The sequence below is a fragment of the Pogona vitticeps genome, chromosome 4 (genome assembly GCF_051106095.1).
Source record: "Pogona vitticeps strain Pit_001003342236 chromosome 4, PviZW2.1, whole genome shotgun sequence".
Classification (NCBI taxonomy): Eukaryota; Metazoa; Chordata; class Lepidosauria; order Squamata; family Agamidae; genus Pogona; species Pogona vitticeps.
In genome coordinates, this window is record NC_135786.1 from 143,680,119 (window position 1) to 143,700,732 (window position 20,614).

Below are 20,614 nucleotides of genomic sequence, written 5' to 3' on the forward strand. Positions count from 1 at the left end.
TCCTAAGCTCCATAAGTTTGTATTATAATGACAAATGCAGTGGTTGAAAGTCTTTGCAAGGGAACTCTAGCATGGATATAAGGAGATTAGAAGATGGCTGGTTGGCTGGCTAACCGGCTTGGTCACTGCTTGCTTGGTCATGAATGGGAGAATGAATTTAAATACCCCCCCCCCGGTTGTAATTTTAACATAAAATAAAATGTTAGAGATTTAAAATCTCTCCAGTACACACTGTAATTTAAGTAAGAAAATCTGGTGGTCCATAACAGGAACAGGTAGGTGAATCGGGAACCTATGCAATCAGATGTAAGAGCCACAACCTTATTTGTTAAGCAGGCTATGAAAAGATGGACTTTAGTGTTTCCTTCACAAAGTAAGAGCCACAACCTTGATGTAAGAGCCACAACCTTAAGAAGGCAAAATGGAAAATCATAACACAAATGCCGCCCTTTAATAAAGGCAACTTGTTCTCCCTCCAGGGACCCATAATTACTTGTTACCTTTAACATCTTTACCCTCTGAGGTTTGAAATAACCGTGAAATAACTGGGCAGGAATAGTAGACTCCACATGTGTCATTTGTATCTCAGAGGCTCAGGAATAAGGTGTTGGAGAAGGTCTTTGGACTATTTCATTTTATGCACCTCTTCTCAACAGGGCAAGAGACCACCCACTTGATCTCTCCTTCATGAGACGTACACTAGCAATAGGGAAAGTCTCTTTGTTCCCCTCTTTTGTTAAGTTCATAGCTTGCTGCGAAGGAACAATTTACACAGAAGTTGTTTGAAAGCAAGAGCCCACTGAACCAAAACTTTACATGTTCTTTTTTTAAAAAAAGATTAATTGCTTTTGGCGGTAACCACAGGGGAAGGGTTCCAAGCCCCCCACCCCTCTGCAGATGCCAAAAAGCAAGGATGTGCAAAACCTATATATAACATGGTCTCTGCTTCCCTCTTGTGCCCAGTTGTGGTAAAACACCTTGGAAATACATATTTCATTGAGGGGGTTGTTATTTAATATTTTCAGACACTAGAGAATATTAAAAACATATTCTGGAAGTCAGGCATGAAATGCTTCAGGTTATTTACCATGAGAGTGGCCAATAATGTGGGTAGGTAACATCCTGCAATAGGCTAGACATGGCACTATGCCATTCACTCTTCTAAAATCGAGAATGGCTGGATTTCCCAACTGGATGACCTCAAAATGTTTTTGACTTCATTCCTGTGATTATCCTTGACCTTGTTACCTGAGACTGAAAGGAGAGGCAATCCGATACATGGAGGGTGTCAGTTTACAAAGGTTGAGAGGTTGACTAAGAGACAACTAGCCAGTTCCAAGGAGATCACTTAGTGCCCACCAGGAGTCAGGAAAGTCCTACAAGCCATTCCTTATGTTCTCAAACAAGAGGCTTCAGAATCCAATTAACACAGATTATTTCTACATTAGCTATTAACAGGACCTAACTATACAATCTTGCTTTATAACTCTGAGAAGGCTCTGTAGTCAACCTGCTCAAGAGTTGTTCTATAAGTTTCCAGAGGGTTTCCAGAGAAGATGTTTATGGGCTATAATGACTATTTGTATATGCATACAAAGCTTCTCCACCACTTAGTGCTGTAAACTTATCCTTAGTTTTCATATTTGAAGAGCTGACCAATGGCTGCTAATTTATACTTTTATTCTGTGGCGAGTCTGTCAACACTGCAGCTGCTACTCTGAGAGGTTACTTGAGAGAACCAATCAAGTGGGTGTGTCATTTTTGCTTGTGTTGACAGAATGCAATGAGAGTCAGGAAAAAATAAAGGCAGATAGATCGATAGATCGATAGATGGATAGACGGATAGATGGATAGACGGATAGATGGAGGAAGGAAGGAAGGAAGGAAGGAAGGAAGGAAGGAAGGAAGGAAGGAAGGAAGAATTCTCCATTATGTCTAGTTTTATTTTCTTAGCTGGCAAAAACTACTATATATCTTATAGGACTGTCAAATTTGTTAAGCAGGCTATGAAAAGATGGACTTTAGTGTCTCCTTCACAAAGTACTGTATGTTAATTTTATTATTTGACCTTTGTACGCGAATAATCATTTTATTTTTTTGCTTGTTGTTTATATTTACCTGAATCTTTGTCAACCATTAGTTTCTAAGAGTGTTTTTAATTTTTGTATACTGTATTTTGTATAAGTATTTGTTTTTAGCATTGTATACTCATTGTTACTAATCTTAAATGATGTCTTTTAATTGTTGTAAACAGCCTTGGGGTCCTTTTTAAAGAGAAAGATGGGTTAAAATATTTTAAATAAATACATTTAAATACATGTTGTACTCCACCCAAATTACAGAAACTCTGGGGTGAAAGTGGTCAAACATGTAGGGGACAAATGATCTCCCCTTATGCAAGTCTCATGTGGCAGCTCAACATACATGTGGAACCAGTGTTTGCAGATCTGATATGTGTGAATGTTGTCGTGCTCTTGTAACCATAGAAGCGGAGAGCCCAAAGCAATTCTTTTCCTTGTGAGATTGTAATCCATAAAGTGTAAGAAGGACCTTGCTGAATGAGACCATATTTCAGTATTCTTTTTCCATTGATAGAGAGGCAGAAGCTGGTGGCAAGATCACAAGCAGAGCGAGACTGTGCTAACATTCTGCTATGGTTTGTCGTCAGCCATGGGTCCCCTTCTATAACCAGAGAATCCATTCCATTATCATGGATCATAATCCCAGGTTGTCTGACTTTCCTCATTTAAAGCCACTGAAGCTGGTGACTTTTGCCACACTTTCTGGCAGCAAAGTCCATAATCTAGAAATGATTGATTCTCATAGACCTGAGCTTGAAATTTAGACATTTTGGATTTGGCATATCATTTTAATGACACAGCAAACCAGAGTTTTCTACTAAATATGTATGTATCAGTGACCCATAGCCTGTGCTGGCTGTTTGTAAGGTACTTACTCTTTCAGACACTTGCTTGTCTCATTTAAATGATGCCTTAGGAGAGTATGCTTTTAAAAAAATAATTACCAGCTTTAGATTTGAATCCACAACGCAAGGAAACAGTGCATTTGTTACATAAAGATAAGTGTATTGATAGCTTTAACAAGGTGCCATGGCCTAAATCCAAATGCTGATCCTAAATAAGTGTGGCTGTTGAATGAATTGCAGAATAGTAAGTCAATGCTTGTGATGCCCTATGTGGCATAGTGGATAAAGTGACAGGGGACTCAGGAGGCCTGGGTTCAAATCCCCACTCAGCCATGGAAGCTCACTGAGGATGTGGAATTGCTTAAATATCTCACCTTGAAAACCCTATTAGGGTCACTATAAGTCAATTCCAACTTGACCACACATAGCAACAGGAAGTCAATGCTTATGTAAAACCTCTTGATTCAGTGGAACTACTCTAGCCAGGACTAACAGAGCAACGTGCTTAAGTATTTTGTGGATTATATTCCTGCGTGCATTCAAACAGCAATTCATGTCTTGGTGCCTCGCCTCAGCCAAGTTAGGCTGCTACAAAATAGTTCCAAACAGAGAGCAAACTTTCTTTACATTGGCTGCTCCTAGAGCATTGGCCTTTTTTTTTTTAAAGTTTCTCTCTTGAGATATCAAGCCTTTATTTGTTCAGGCCTTGACTTAATGGGAGACCACCTACTTAAACACAATGCACATCTATCATCAGATATATGCCAAGGTGAAAAAATCCATCTAAGGCTATTAATATGGGTTCTTATTTAAAGACTGTTGTATTTCATGCATGTTGTATTATATGCTCATCTTACATAAATGCACACCCTCCCCCATTTTTCTTTTAATTGCCGTATTAGTCTATGTCTGTATTACCAACATTTCTTGCTTCCTTATTGCAGAATGTTTAAGTTCAATGATAGAATCCCATCGCATGTTTATTCATGAATACATCTCACTGTGTTCAGTGAGACGTTCTCCTCAAGTCAATGTTTTCAAACTACTGCTTAAGAGGGTAACTAGACTAGCCATTTGCCCTATAATTTGCATCAGATGAAGTGCATATGAATTTGAATAAACACCTAGCAATTATATGGTGTAAAGATGGATGTGGAGAAGCCCATTTTATAATTGTCTCTTTTGAACAGGTATCTAGCCTTTTTTTTGTTCAGCAGGCAGGGGTAGCTTGAATTTGCTCTGATTGGCTGGCATCACTTTTCTCCACTTTCTGCTATGTGTGGCTGCCTGATCTGAAGGTGTTTGCAGGAGCATCAGTTCCCTCAATCGGTTACTCCTTGTCTTTAGACAGTGGTTCTTTTTGAAAAAAAGATGAATCACAGCAGATTCAAGTTTACAGTGGTGCCTCGACTTACAAACTTAATCTGTTCCGGAATGATGGTCGTAACTTGAAATGGTTGTAAGTCGAAGCACCATTTCCCATAGGAATGCATTGAAACCCCATTAATCCGTTCTGGCCGGGGGGGGGGAAATCACCAAAAAAAACAAAAACCCACAGCACATTGCAAGTCTCATTGGAATGCATTGGGGTCAGGAAAAATAATCACCAACCCCCCAAAAAAACCAATGCGAGCCCCATCGGAACACACTGGGGCCAGAAAAAAAATCACACACAGACACACACACACAGAAACACACACAGACACACAGAGCGAGCGAGAGAGAGAGAGACCCATCAGAACGTGCTGGGGCTGAAAAAGAAATTGCCAAAAAACACCCACAAATAGAGCAAGCCCCATCGGAACGCGCTGGGGCTGACAAAAAAATCACCAACCCCCCCCTCACAGCAAGCCCCATCGGAAGGCACGGGGGCTGAAAAAACAAACACACCAAAACACACACAAAAATCACAGCACAGAAACATAACCCCCCAAGTCCAAACCCGCCCTTCAAAACCCTGTATGTACTCAGTCAGAAGCAGAAAGCAGCACCAGGCAATCTGAAGCCTCCTCCGATGCACACTCTCTAACCATTGGGCGAAAGAGCTACACAGAAGCAGCCTCTTCGCCAACCAGTGGTTAGTACATTTGAATTCCCAGCCTTTCCCCCCACCTTTTTTCCAGTCATAACCCAAAGCTCCAGTCGCAAATAGAAGCAAAATTTTGCAGCCGGAGCTGGTCGTAACTCAAAATGGTCGTAAGTCATCCCAAAATGGTTCATAAGTCGAGGCACCACTGTATTTTCTCTGCTGTGTAAGTTACACCCTGAGACTATCTTCCTTTTTTGAATACAAGACCCAGCTCTTTGAACAGAATCACTGTTAAATCTTTATGAATTGGGCAGACAAGTAAATACAATGGGTTAAATCTTTAACTGCATTAGTTCCACATGGACAAACTCTCTCCTTCATGGGAATCCATTTCACATTTAATAGATCTGAGGCATCGATCTGGTTTTCTACTGGAGATAATGCATTATATATTTCTGAAAAGGCAGCCAGCTTCGCTTTTAGAGCAGTGATTTTAAAGAGGAAGTTTTGTAGTGATGATGATCAAGTTTTATCTGTTGAATGAACTGTGTCCATGTTGTGTTGATTTTAGATGGTTTTAGTTGAGTAATGTATTTAATTGTTTTATATTATTTGAATTTCCTTTGTAATGGCTATGGCTACTCAGAAATAAACTTGTCTGCATCCTTTGTTGAATGGACTTTTTAGGTTATGAAATGCTACATATAGAATGAAAAAAGTCAATCACGGGGCATTAAATTCAATATATAATTCCGACTTGTTTTATTTTTATGAAAATGAAGCCATGTTGTCTAATACACAGCGTGATGTCTTGATGTCATGTCTAGTAAAGTGCATCCCAAAGCAACTAACTAGAGAATTTACCTCCATTTTTTTTTAGATTAAAATGGTTTGTGACTTCACAAATATTGATATTTGAGACAAGTATTACTCAAGAAAAAGCAGTGTGTTGAGTAAGCAAGGAGAAAGTCAATATGTGTGCTACCTCTTCATCCTACATTAAAACCTTTGTTAGACGTGGTCATACTTTGGGAGGTAATCTTTTGTATCTCTAATTCTACCAAAATTTGTTGTTATTTCATGTCACTTAATCTCCATTGCCATCTATCCACTCTCTTTGTAGAAGCACTAGAACCTTATATTAGGTTCACATGATTCAGACTTCAGTGTATCTATGGTTTGTGTGATTAGTGGGATCGTACAGAAAAGGAATTTCCACTTGGAAATTGTTATATTGGTTGCGCTTCATAAAGGAACCTTTGCCTTTGGGGATTTTTCTTAGTAAATTAAAAATAGTGATTGCAGTCCTAGCCTACTGGTTTTTTATTTTGATACCTCATGAATTAAAGCCAGCAGGAAAATCTGATGAGCAACCTCTAACTTTGATCCAACATTCCCATCCTGCCATGCATTTCAGATGTATAAAAATGGGAGTATTGTAACATTGATTCCTTGAAAGAAGGGGAAACCTCAAGGGGTCTCTCAAGTGAACTTAATTTTAAGTCCTCCGTGGCAGAGCCTTTCCTGGGAGAAAATGCGGCTGACATAATAGGATTTTTAACTCTGAATGAAGCATTTCCAGTAGTACTAGACCTCAAGGCAAACAAATTAGCACGAACAACTCTTTGAAGAAGAGGCTGGGCTTGAGGATACTCTTGAAAATTCCTTGATTTTAATTCCTGAGCAAATGTTCCATGCTCATATCTGACCCCTATAGATCAAGAATGGGCAACTTGCAAGCTTCCAGATGTTCTCCTTTAGTGTCCATCATCCCTCATCACCAGCTGCAATGGCTATAACTAATGCAAGTTGTAATGCCTCAATTTTAGGAAGGTTGTAGCTTGCCCAGCCATGCTATGAATAAGTTCAAACTTAAACCCACCACATTTTCAGACTAGTTCATAGACTAGTTCAACTTTCTCTCTTTTCCAGACCTGAAAAGGAAAATTTTCCTTACAGAAATAGGTCTTTGTTGAGTCTTCTTTTCTTTTTCTTTTTTTTCCTACCAGTTTGTGAGGCTTCTGGGACAATGGCTGTAAGACCAGATCACATATTTTTTATTGTGTTCATACATGCCATGTGCTGGACTTCTCTTAATATACTGTAGTTTAAAGGTCTGAATACAACCAGAGAAATGATGGCCACACTGTATAGGGGCCCATGCCATACTTAATCATAGGGCAGGACTAGGCAGCTTTGGTGCCTTCAGGAGGACAATTTTATCCTCCTCCTGCATTACTGCAAGATTCTCTGAGGGCCTTCCAGACTTCCAAAAATGTGGGCAGGGGAGCAAAACAAGAAGTGTCTGGTAGTTTTGAAAAATTGTTATTTCAGCTATTGGAGGAGAGGGGAGGCTGTGACCTGTTAAAGAGGTGAACTGTAATTCTTGGAGGCTTCCAGGAGCAGCTGTTTGCCTTTCCCCACCCCCCACCCCAGAGGGTGGTCCATTTTTTGGCAGGAGAGTCTGAGGGAGCTGAGGCAGTAAAGGAAGCCTTAGCCCACTCCATCTGGCCCCAAGGCTGCACTCTGCCTACTCCTGGAACAGAGCAACCCACATCTAGAAAGTGCTTCAGAAAATGTGTTAGTGGCATTTGCATGTTAAAAGCATGCATCTAGCCCAGATCAGCTATATACAGGGTGGTGAAGATGCCTCCCCACAAATGACAAACTTCTTACCCTGATTGTCCTATGTAGTGTTGCCAGACTGATCAGTTACTTTTAGAGCAATGATTATTTCCCCCAGAGGTTCTTAACATTTGTTTGTAAATGGGACAGTGATTATCTGTGTCATTTTAAGGGCAGGGTTCACCTACATTTTGTTTGTCACCTTGAGTACAGGCATTGGTGTCTCTTTTTTAATATGGCAGTATTGCACACTGATACCAAGGGTTTTTTTGTAATTATGCAATGAGCTGGCCTGGGATAGGGCTTTGGCCAATGATATCTTGTGTCCTGCTTTGTCAAATTGTTGTAAGTATAGTTGTCTGCAACTCTGTTCGCTCTACCAGAGTAGTCATTTCCCTTTTTCCCCCCAGATGATAAGCAGATACCAGGGGGCTTGAAAGAATACCAACTTTGAAGTAAAACTTCAGCAGACTTTCAAGAGCCTCCTGCAGTATTCAAAACCCTTTTTGAAAACACACACAGAGAGACCAAGGTCCCGAGAACTAATTCCATGCCCTTTCTCCATGCCTCATTTTCCTTCCACATAAGCCTCACATGAAGGCCTGTGAAAGGATGCTTATGTTTTGTCAGTTGCCATCAGTACTGTTGGTCTTGCTGGCAAAAACAGGCCTGACATTTCTGCATTGATAAAGGTAAGGTCAGCGCTAAGTTCAACAAGAACAATTTACTGCGCCTCAGAGTTTGCACCTGTTATTTTCCTGGAATTAAACCAAGGGGGAATTAAACAACTCTGTGCAGCCTCAGATGGTAAAAAAGCAATGCGACCCATAAGGAAATAGCAACTTTTTCCTCAAACTCATCTGCTATAGTTTATTAGCTTCAGTCACTAAATAAAACTTAATCTAACAATACACCTCTGAATAATGAGTGCAGAGTTACTTTCATTTCTGTTGAGTTTATGAGCTTCCAGAGGCAACTGGCTAGAATACATGGACACTGTGATCCAGCCTGATTATTGCAGGATCATTAAGAAAGAGATGTGTTGATGTAGTGAGAAGAGACACTGAGACCCAATTTTAGCTTTCTCACCAGAATTCTGTTCCTTAAGAATGTAGGTGTTAAGTGATGGCATAAATCTCTGTGGCAAATTGCCGCCAGTTAAGAGTCAACGTCTGAATTCCTCACAACAATTTGAGTTGTGCTGGTGTACTTTTAATAATACGATTCTGGCCTATGGCTGAAAACTTTGGCTTGGCAGAAGTCAAAGTAACAGTGTATGTAACAAGTAACCTAAACTGAAGGAGGAGGAGAGATGGATGCATAGCCAGGTGAGATCAAGGACCTTGCCTCCTTCTCTTGCGTTCAGCAAGTTACCCCAACTCCTTTGCTTTGTCCACCTTCTTGGAAACTAGGTTCGTACTTGTGCAGCCTGCTTAGAGAGCGGTAGCACATGGGATCTCCTCTATGGCTGTAGCATATCCCCAGGTACAGAAGCCAGTATTAAGGGATTCTGTAACCAATTTTGGGATTTTTTTCTCTTACGCTATGTCTGAATGGATTTCTTGTAGCAATGGACAAAATCCTGTTGGTGTAAATTTACACCAGCATGATCCAGATTGGGCCCTGGAAATATTTATTTTTATCCAATGAACAACTTCTGATTCCCCCCCCCCTTCAGATTCCAAGGCTTTCCAGGGCTCCCTTTTGCCCCGGGGAAGCCTTTAATGGTTTTTAAAAATCACTGTCAGATCGTTGTTAGTGATCCCAAGTCCTGGTGGCAGTGATCAGGCAATAATTTTTGACTATTAAGGGCCCCTCTCCCAAGTCTTGAGGTTCTGAAAGGTTTTCCCAGGGCGAAAGGGGGCCCTAGAGAGCCTCAGAATGTGAAAGAGGAGGGGGTTGGAAATTTTCCATTAGTTTACATTAAATGATTTTGGTTCCTGATCTGTGTTACACTGGCATAAATTTATGCAAAGAGGATTTTATCCAACAAATGTTAAATTTTCCATTTTTACCTAATTATACATTTCTTGAGTACTCATTCCTGTTTAAGAGCCATACACTCATAACTAGCCCACTGCATTCTGTGAGGAAATGTTCTTCATCCCCATACATCATGTTTGTGTGCTAACATGTACTAACTTCCTTGTTTCAAAAGTGAGGAGCTTCCCTTGGCTGTGCCCTGTGCTGCCCCTCTCAAAGCAGTGACTACACAGCTCTGTGAAGGCTGAAAATCTACCTTTGTCCACCCCACCCTCCGGCAGCTCCTGCTGTTGCGTCCACAATCTGGCTGATTTCTAAGTAACTTGGAGGCCTAAGGAAGCACACTGCCTTATGGACATGAACGTGAAATGTTGTGGAGCTCTGCAAGCAGTCAATTTATGTAGAATCTCTGCTTGCAGGTTAGAATCAGTATAGGCCTCTGAGTAAGGGTTCTTATCTTAGAGAATATTCCTAAACCAAAGATGAATGACGTTTGGTACTCCAAATGTTTGGGCCTACAAGTCATACAGTCTCCTACCCTTGGCTGTCCTTGGTGTTTGTTACCACTGATCTCCCACTTCTGGGAGTTGATGTCCAAATTATTTGGTGATTTAGAACAGGGTTGAGTCCCAGCCCTGTCCTAAATCAAACATCCTTCTTCCAATGAAACTGCAAATGAAATTTTTGCAGATGCCTGAGTTAGAAACATATGTTCAGTTACAGTTTCTCCTCATAAAGTTGGCATTCCAGGTCTCATGAAAATTCATTATCTTCAAAATCATTTTGGATGCTAAAGAGATTTCTGTAGGTGAAACAAACAGTTTTCTTTTCCCCTGGCCAGCTCTCAATTAAAAATCCAAACAGTGAATTGTTTGCTTCACGCAAAGAAAGGGGGCTGGAAAACACTAAAAATATAGGAGACAGACCAATAAGCCTTTCTAAACAAAGACTAATTGCTCTCATAAGTTCAGGGTCTTTGTTATTGAAGACCAAGAGTTTATATACACTTATGAGAAAAGGGCGGGCTCATGAAGGATGGAGTTGTGTCCTGTAAAAGAGTCTGACTCCACGAGGGCCTTGGTTGTTTTGTTGTAAGATCTGGATGCTCTGCCAAGTTTACATTCTTACTGATTTCACTCTGTGTATTTATAATAGCACAAAAGAAACAGCTCCAGAAATTTCAAGGGGAAGTCAGTGTGGTTGGTTGTGTATCTGTGAGCAAGCCAAATGGCACTGATGAATAGCCACACATTGGCTGAGATCTGGTTGAGCAGCCTATACTGGATGAGGCTGGTGATACCATCAGCTGTGGTGTTTTGTGTTTTGGGGGGAAGTTTTTTTGGAAATTAAAGATTCTTGGCTCCCTTCCCCACACCTGAAGGTCCCAAGGCTCATTTGTGATCCCCTTCATCATGGAGAAGCCTCTGGAGGCTACGGAAGTGGGGGAGGGGGTTCTTTGTTCTTCAGTAGTCTTTGCTGATAAGGACATCCTTTAAGTTAAAGTAACAGGATTTGAGTTATCAGATTGTATTTTGGATGGGATATACAAATAATTATTTGCATAGCAGACAGTTAAGTGTATCTCTTGGGGTTTTATTTTTCTTCATTTAACTGTTCACCTTATATAGTATCAACAACAGGAGGTGTGCTGTGATCTGAGTGTGTAACACCTTAAGAAGTTGATTTACTATTAATGTTCCTGAGGGATGAGGGCAGCAGTGTTTCCCTTACACACCTCAACCCTTCATTAACTTGTCATGAATGAACCAAAAAGATAACAGAAATAGCAGAGAATCCCTTACTTAGTCTTGCTTAGTCTGTACACAGCTAGAGTCCTCTAATGCTTACATTGCAGTAGCAAGCAAATGCCTTTTCCCTGTGTTGCAGCTCAGAAGGGGCCTGGAGTGGGCAAGGGAATTGCTCTTGTGGTCAGAGGACATGGTGGGTGTCATATAAGAAGCTCCTGGGAGCCCGAATTTGCTAGATGCTGATCCTTCCCAACAATTTTTCCCTCAGCACTTAGGGAAACTGACTCTGCTTGCTTGGAAACCCATTTGTTTAGCAGAGTCCATGTTTTTGTTATCATACAGTCTGCACTAACAGTGAAAGCAGGTGCCTAGCTATGGCTGCTATGCTGCCAACAGGGAACTATAAAGAAGTCAGAGGAAAGAATTAGAGCACTCGGAAGAGCCACAAGATCTGGAGGAGAAGGAAATAAGATCAGGGAGTGGTTTGTGCGTCAGGAATGGAGGATCCCCAAAGATGGCATGGTGGTGCAGGTTTCCAAGCAAGCTTCCCAAAGTGCTGAGGGAAAAATTGATTTCCATATAGATATGGTTCTCAGAGATACAGTTCTCTGCTCTGCTCTTCTTTGCTTGAGTGCAATATCTGCTCGTATGCCCCCTAATGCTGCACTGTTGCATGGCAATTCACAAACCTTATACAGTGTGTGTGTCATTTGATGGTGTTTCCTTAAGAGTGTGTTTTCGCTGGCCAATCTCAACCCCTTTATGCTTAACTGCTACTCCTGCTTAGGAGTATCAGCTGTTTCTTTCCTCTAGAAACCACTAAAAAAGTTAGTGACAGAGATGGATAAATAAAAATATAAATGCTTGGGAATGGCTACTGTTTTAAAGAGGTGAGTGTGGTAGTGGGTTGGGTGAGGGCAGAGAGGACAGGCAAAAGGGGAGAGAAATCAGTATCAGAACAGAGGTGTTAGGAAACAATTCTGGATACATGGGAACGGATGGTGGTGAGATGACCCAGCACATCCCAGTACCTCCAACAACAAATATCTTCTTCATATGTGAACATAAATACCAAAATGATGCATTCTAACTTACATTAAAACTGCCAGAACAACACTGAGCAACCCCAGAACAACCAGACACAACACTACTCTGTAGATGAGCTCTTAACTGGACAGTGCTCTCCCATCTAGTAAAGCCTGATTCTTCTCAATAATTGGAGTTGTCTTTCTATTATATAATTCCTGCAAAGTCACAGTAATAATTATCCCAGTCGGTTCTTTGTGAGATTCCTTCTTTTCCCCATCTGTATTTATTTTAACTCAGACATGCTGTGTGTGTAAACATGGTTTTATTCTTGATACTTTTATGGGGAAAGAATGTCCCCTTCCCCCACCCACCTCCACCTTCCCCTTGACTTTGTGGCAATGACAAACTTTGTGCAGAGTTGCTGTGCTGGCACCAGTGAAGATGCTGATGCAAAACCAAAAATGTCTTGGCAGACCGAATGTATGCCAATTGCTGCTTTTTGTTTGTTAAACAAAGGCAACTGTGGTATTTTTAGTTTCTATTGAAAATACGGGAAACAAAACCTTTCGTGCCAAGTGGCAAGGGACAAAACTGGCCAAGAGATAAATTATTTCCAGATTTCTACACAAAAATTTGAAGGCTCTGTTCACATGTTGTACTCCAGTCTGGTTCGTCATTATATCGTATATATTAAAGACAGCTTCGTTTTTATATCTCACAGCCATGGGGAAATTTCAGAGATCGTGCTCTCTGACACATAAATGTTGAACATGACCAGACACTGGAAGAATTTTGCTGCTGCTTGTGTGTGTGTCTGTTTGTCTGTCCATTTGTCTGTCTGTCCATGAGAGAGAGAGAGAGCTTTGAATACTATTGCTAGGGAACATGAGCAGGAAGTGGGTGATGTTGTGGTCATATCCTGACATTATCTGGTTGGCCAATGTGGAAATAGTATGCTGAGCTAGGTGGGCCTTTGGGTCTGGTCCTGCATTACTCTTCTAGGTTCATAAGAGGGAAGTGATAAACCAGGGAACCACTCACTGTACATGCCACTACAACAACTTTTTCCCCCAGCACCTTGCTTGCTCTGAGTGCAAATTAGGGGCAGATCCAGCAAGCATTTGGGATACAAGTGTGAACACTGGGTTTGAGAGGAAGTATGCCTCTTAAAGATAGTAACTGTCTCTTCTTGTTTCTCCCCTCACTCACAAACTGTTTTTCATAAGGAGAGAGATGGGAAGGAGAGCAAAAGAGGGGTACTGCTTCCCTCAGTCACTTGACTTGACAACCCTTCACATCTGGTTCTGAGGATGAGAGCTTAATGCCAGTGCATAGTCATCCATTCTTCTTCCAGCAACCAGCACTCAACATTCATTTTGCTTCAGAGTCAACAAACAATCTTGGAAATTAGAGGAAACTGTAATTATAATCATCATCATGCACAAAATAATTGATAATCACAGAGGGAATAGTAATGGCTTTGCTTTTTCAAGGTTGAAATGTTCCCCAGGTCTTCGTAATGTAAATAGGCATTTCAAGATTTTAAACAAGGATTGCAATTAAGTGTCTGTATCAGTCAGTTACATTGTTGGTAAAAAAAATTGATGGATACCTGGGAACCTTAAATTGCCCTCCTGCTATACTTTAATGATACCACATTATGATTAGATATCTATAGCTCTTTTGTGTTTAGTTCTTTCTTTTCTTTTCTTTTAATTGTGTGACTGTAAACCAGTTGTTAGATCTTACTCCATACCAAAAAGAACGGTGAGACATCTATAACGTTTAAATCACTGGTTCTTAACCTTGGGTTACTCAGGAGTTTTTGGACTGCAACTCCCAGAAGCCTTCACCACCAGCTGTCCTGACTGGGGTTTCTGGGAGTTGCAGTTCAAAAGCATCCGAGTAACAAAGGTTAAGAACCACTGGTTTAAATGCTTGGGGTCAGCAATGGCAAAAGTTTGGTTAAAGAGATGTTGATGCTTTCTCCGGTCACTTCAGCAGAGGAGACAGATCTACTTCTTTCTACATTTCTTTTGGTTCCCAGACCTGCCCTTTCTACTGATGAGAGCATGTGAGACATTTGTGTTGAACTGCTCATGTCCAGAAGGGTTTGCTCGGGACTGGATATTCTTTTGCTATATACTAATTGGCTACAAGTTCTTACATTTCTCTCTCTTTTAGATAGACAATATAATTTTAATTTGATACTCACTGGTTGAAATCCTGTTGCTTGGTGTATTACGTTGCAACTAGAGTTAAGCTACAATTTGAAACTGAGGATACGGTAAGTCAGCTCCTCTATATGTGCCATTGGTTCAATGGGCCTACTCTAATTGTGACTTAGTATACTAAGCAACAGGATTTCAGCAGCTATCTTAGAATCCACCTCTACTCAGTCCAGGTTATGCAATGGAAACCAGCTGTGCTGTAGTTGTCAAGTGTTTAAAGTTGTTTAGAACGGTTCAGAATGCTAGCATTATTGTTACCACTTTATGCCTAGGGATGGATGAAGCTGCAGTGGTTTGCCCAATAGTTTGACTGGGTTGTGGAGTGCATGCTGCCAGTCAGTGTAAGCAGTACTATAGTAGATGAACTAATTGTGAGCTTGGAATATCTCACGTTCAGTGTTTTCATTTTGGACTGGGTCCACAATAAGGCATGTGTGGCTGAGACAGTGGAGGCTGGTTTCACTGTCCATCCTTCCCTGAAAACAGTTTGCAGAGGGTCAGAGCCTCATGCTGAGTGGCCTGACCTGTGGCATCGACAAAGGAGGAGAGTGCTCCAAAACCTAGTGGGAAGACCTCAGTGAACAGACTTCTTCCATCAATAGAAGGCAGGCCCTGGATAGAACTCACTGCTAATAAAAGCAATATTCAATTATACCATGCTCTTGGGGTGCTCAAATGATTCCACTCTGTTACCTGAGTAATTATTCTTTACCTGGACTGGGTTCAAGGAAAATATTAAGAACTCCTCATATGTAACTTTCTCAATGGTGTTATTCAGTAGTGGGAAGAAATCCTCTTGGAGATTCCTTTGTGTAGTTTTGGATATAATAAAGTATGAGTTGTAAAATTATGTTTTGGAGTGGGTTTGTCAATTTCAGCTCACATGACTAGTCTAGGCAAACATCCTGCACAAATTATACAGAATCAGTACAATCAGCACTAGTTGAAAGCTTTTCTTCCAGTTCTAAAAATTCTCCATGGCTCATGACTTGAATGTTGTAGCATACGTGATCACACTCTTCCAGGAAGTCAATCAGATTACTAACCATTGACATCTGTTTCCTTGGATTTTTCATTGTTTGTGTTATGTTCTAGAGCAATTCTACAACTTGATGATTTCTGTTGTGTTCTTTGATGTTTGTTTTTAATGTAGAAATCTGTTAAGAAACTGAATATTCTGTTAGTTACGTCTGTCATTCAGAGAAGTAAAGTTTGATCTTGATTAACCCCCAGCAATAATGGGCAAAGAAACAATGTTAAAAATGCATATAACCGCCCAGAGTGTGAAAATGCTTGTGAGGATATCATGCAGTTACATAAGAGGCATTCTACCATAAAGCTCCAGAATGTGCATTATAGGATATGCAGTTCTTTGGAGGGTGTTCTCATCTGTCCATGCTTTGTTGCCTTTCAGATTCCGACCTCAGCATGCGCACCCTCAGCACACCCAGCCCAGCACTAATATGTCCCCCAAATTCACACAGCTTGCAGAATGGCAAAGGATCTTCCACCTCTTCCTCCTCCGTCACTGGGGAGACAATGGCAATGGTTCACTCGCCACCTCCAACCCGCCTCGCCCACCCGCTCATCCGATCAGCCTCCCGCCTTCAGAAGGAACAAGCGAATATAGACCGGCTCCCAGACCATTCAGTGATCCAGATTTTCTCTTTTTTGCCCACAAATCAACTGTGCCGCTGTGCCCGTGTGTGTCGCCGCTGGTATAATCTTGCTTGGGACCCCCGCCTTTGGAGGACTATTCGCTTGACGGGCGAGACAATCAATGTGGACCGAGCTCTAAAGGTGCTGACTCGGCGACTTTGTCAGGACACACCCAACGTCTGTCTCATGTTGGAGACGGTAATTGTTAGTGGCTGCAGGCGGCTCACAGACAGAGGACTCTACACCATTGCTCAGTGCTGTCCAGAACTGAGGCAGTTGGAGGTGTCGGGCTGCTACAATATTTCCAACGAGGCAGTCTTTGATGTGGTATCACTCTGTCCCAACCTGGAGTACTTAGATGTATCAGGTAACTGAACAATAGTTACATTTAAAAACTACATTGAAAACTGGAATGACAATCCTACTTAGTATGGAATCCTTGAAAGAAATGGAACTTGTTCAACACACCTTATTCAAGGCCAGTGGGTGTCTGTGAGTCTCTAAGTAGGATTGACATTTTGCATTTGGAATATTTTTTGTTAAGGCTGGTGGATTTTTAACTGGGAGGATAATCTCAGTGCTTTAGAGTTCCTAGCATAAAAAGTCCCACAGCACTAAAGTTATTTTCTTAAAGGGGAAATAGACTGTGATTAGGGCTGTAATAACTCATTTTCAATGGTATAACTGGAATATGTTTTGCTGTTTTATATACTTTGTCGTTTTGTAAACAAAAGGGACTAATGCTGATCTCTCCCAGTGGCCACATGCTTAGATCAGAATTGGTTTGTGTTTTGTCCTTTGGTTGACTTCAAAAGTAAATCATAATTTGCACAGCTACAACTCACTCCAAGTATTCAAAGTCAGCAAAAGAGTCTTGTGGAACCTGCAAAATTAAGAATTTTATTAAGGCATGGCAGTGGTCAATATCAAAGAAGCAAGAGTAAGCTTTTATCATTCAACCCATACGATCTGCCTGAGACTTCATTCAGCTACGTTAAAATCCTATGACATTGCCACAGATTTCTGCATTGTGTTTATGAGACTGCACTAAGAGGGATTTCCCTTCTGGAATCAGATAGGTAGGATTTTGTATTACTGTACATGGCATGAGTAATACTGCCCTCTGCTGGGCATAGGCATCCTTCAGTCTCGAGAGACTATGGTAACATGCTCTGAATCGAGGAGTGTCCTCTCCAGAGCATGAAGCCCGGGTAAGGTAATATGGAGGATAGGCTGTTACCCAAGCAGCAGATCCCCCCTCTCCACATTGCTGAAATGGTCCAATGGAAAGGCAAGAGCCAATACAACTGGTTCCAGCAATGTCGCAGGAGTTGGCAGAATGACACATGCTGCCTTCGGGACTCCAGCTCCGGATTTTGCCTCGAGGTTAACTCCTGAAGCCTTTTCCATGAGTGGATATAGCCACAAGGCAGTGGAGGTTTGAAATCAGAGTTTTCCTTCTCCTAGATGGGCTGCCTTCCATGGCTGACGAGCCCCACCTACCCGGCCTACTCTTTAATAGTGCAAAAGTATGATCTGATCCTTAAAACTTTCCTGACTCCCCAGCTTATGCAAATCTAATTGGCTTTCCTATTTACCATATTAAGGCCAGATACAAAATTTGAGAATTTCGCGCGCCATTAGGCACGCGGTCCTAGGACACGCTCTTTTAAAGCAGGAAGTCCCACCCCTAGGCTCCACCCCCAGGCCATGTGGTCAGGAGACAAAAAGAAAGCCCAGGGGGTGGGGCCTAGGGGTGGGACTTCCTGCTTTAAAAGAGTGTGTCCCAGGACCCTGGACCCTTTTCCCTAGGAAGCTGGGCTGAGGGCGAAGCCCAGGTCTGTTTGCATGGATGCCTCTGCTGGGCACAATGTCTGAAACAAATATTATGGCAGAGTTAGCTTTCAGGGTCTTATATCTTTTGAGAAACTCTTGATTTTAATCAGCCTCATGCGACAGTGACATGGGGATGCAGGGACACTATAGGCAGAGGGAAAGGACTGCATAGATTCAGCACCAGCGACTCTGAAAGAGGAAGAAGGAAGATGCCAGAACAATTTCTGTGGGTTTTTCTGCGTATGGGATACACAGTTAACAGGGTGATAAAGGGGACACATTCTTTTCTCCCCCGTCTTGGGCAGAGCTGTGCACTTCAGGATTCTGCATGTGGGAATTCTGCTGAATAAAGGAGATCCATACATGCTTGTCTAGCTTTTCAGTGAGTCATAGAAAGGGAATAGATGAGAAGTAACAGGAGAATGTACAGTGCTTGCTTGAAGCATAAATTCACTTGGAGGTCATTGAATATGCTGGTGGGTGTGTTTCTAGGTCAGCTCATTTATTGGCTGGACTCGTGTGTGTGTGTGTGTGTGTGTGTGTGTGTGTGTGTGTGTGTGTGTGTGTGTGTGTGTGTGTGTGTGTGTGTGTGTGTGTTTTGCCAAATATGCATTTGGCAACTCTCACATACTGTACTTATTTCTACCCATGCCTTGGGTGCAGTCCTTGCCACTGCCCCTCCATGGTTCTAATGCTCCTGGATTAGGGTATTAGATAGGCATTCATATTTTAAAAGGGATTTTTATCAGTCGTGACATGACAGAAAATTTCCTTAGGTCTAATTTGCATACCTGTTTTGGTTTGCAAACCCACACCAGGTTTTCTTCAATCATGTGCCCTAAAATAGCATGCCCATGCCAAAACCACACCCAAATTAGTTTTCAGATTTTTCCACAATTCCTTTTGTAACAATCCCCTTTCCCTAAAGAGACAATGATTGCAGTCAGGGAGTCCCTCTGGGCACAAAACTACCACCTTTATTTCCTGAGGTAGATCCTTTAGGCCTCAGAAGTGCGTAGTAGCCCCCAGAGACAAGCCTGAACCTTAAAAGTAACCTTGATTGCTTCTAAAGCAAAAAAAAAAAAAAAAAAAGGCTATGTGTTTCCTTAGACTACACACCAGCCTTGTAAAGTAGGACAGTGTGACCTCTATTTACAGTAGCCATTATTAACCTTCTTTCATCCACACTGGATTTAGTTATAGTCCTGCTGTATCAAGAGACTAGTCCTCTGTTGAAGTTTTATATTTGTTTTATTAAGTAAATAAAGTAAATTCATTAGATTACAGTTGTAGCTTTAAAGCTTAAGCATTAGGCATTTTCAGACTGCTACAATGTTTAAATAAACATACAATTTCTAAGTACTGTAAAATAATAAACAGCTAAGTCTTGGCTGGAGGGTGGGTTATCCCCCTCTCCTTCTTGAAAAGAAAAACAAACCCCTGTGTCTCACATTCCACAGCATTCCTGGACCAACCTTTTCACATACACAGACCCTCTCATTTTACATCTCTTTAAGACCACATATTCATTACACTTTCAAGCTGTCAACCAATTAAGTCCAAGTAGGCATAATTCAGAACACTCCGATCACCGCCCAAAATTCTCATGATCCAGGCTCCAGGTGTCTTATCTCCTTCAATTTAGCGGTCCCTTGTTTCGGCTTCTTTTCCTGGACTGTCTGATCTTGTGAATTTAGGCAAACAACTCTGTACCACAAGCTCCTGAAAAACATCTCTTTTAAATTCATCTTACACAGAACCTAACACACTCCATTTTAGTATAACTACAATTCCCAGTTTCCTTCCATTTCCTTACACCTCTAACAAAAAAACAAAACAAAACATTGTCTCTTCCAGTCTTGGACAGGTTCCCTATACTCATGACTTTGCAAACCGTTATCTCATTGACTGGCCAAAGTTCTTTCAAGCTGACTTGAAACGTTCTCCTTTGGTTTCAAATAGGCTACATTTCATCTGTGGAAAAACTATGCAATAAGTCTGCATGATTGTGCATCTTTATTATTTAGAACATAGAAAAAAGCCTGCAGCCATGCAAAAATGTTGTTATATTTTCAATCACTAACAGAATAACTTTCCTTGAATAGGAGGTGGGTGCATACTTTTTGAGGGTGAGGAGTTTTGTACAAGCTGGTACAAAAGAATCCCTACCAATTTAGCACCCATACTCTCTGGCTGGTCTTATAAGCTCACATGCACACCACGTGATGTCTCTTGGGTCAAACTAAATAAAACCCTCAGCCTACACTTAGACGCCAGTAGCCCATTTTTCCTCCTAGAACCTGAGAGAGATAAGATCAGCCTGGAGGAATCAGACTTGCAGATTAGGTCCCTGTCTACCTTACAGTAACTAATCACAAAATAAAGCTCACTGGGATGCAAGACACAGAACTGAGCTGAGGTACCCATCCTTTTTCTAACCACATGCTAATTTATCCAGCCAGACCTTTTTGTGTGTTCTTCTTACAACAATGGCAGTGGCTGGAGGTGCCAAAAGTTGGCAGGCCTTTTTGAGAGAATTAAAACTGTG

The 20,614-nt window shown here is 41.4% G+C and overlaps 1 protein-coding gene across 1 annotated transcript in view; it reads left to right on the forward strand.

Annotated features, from left to right (window-relative positions):
* Positions 1-20,614, forward strand: part of FBXL7 (F-box and leucine rich repeat protein 7) — a 171,807-nt gene that overhangs the window by 142,246 nt on the left and 8,947 nt on the right. The window contains exon 3 of the mRNA XM_020781287.3: positions 15,986-16,597. Coding sequence (XP_020636946.1) covers positions 15,986-16,597 — 612 coding nt within the window. The remainder of the gene's footprint in view (positions 1-15,985; positions 16,598-20,614) is intronic.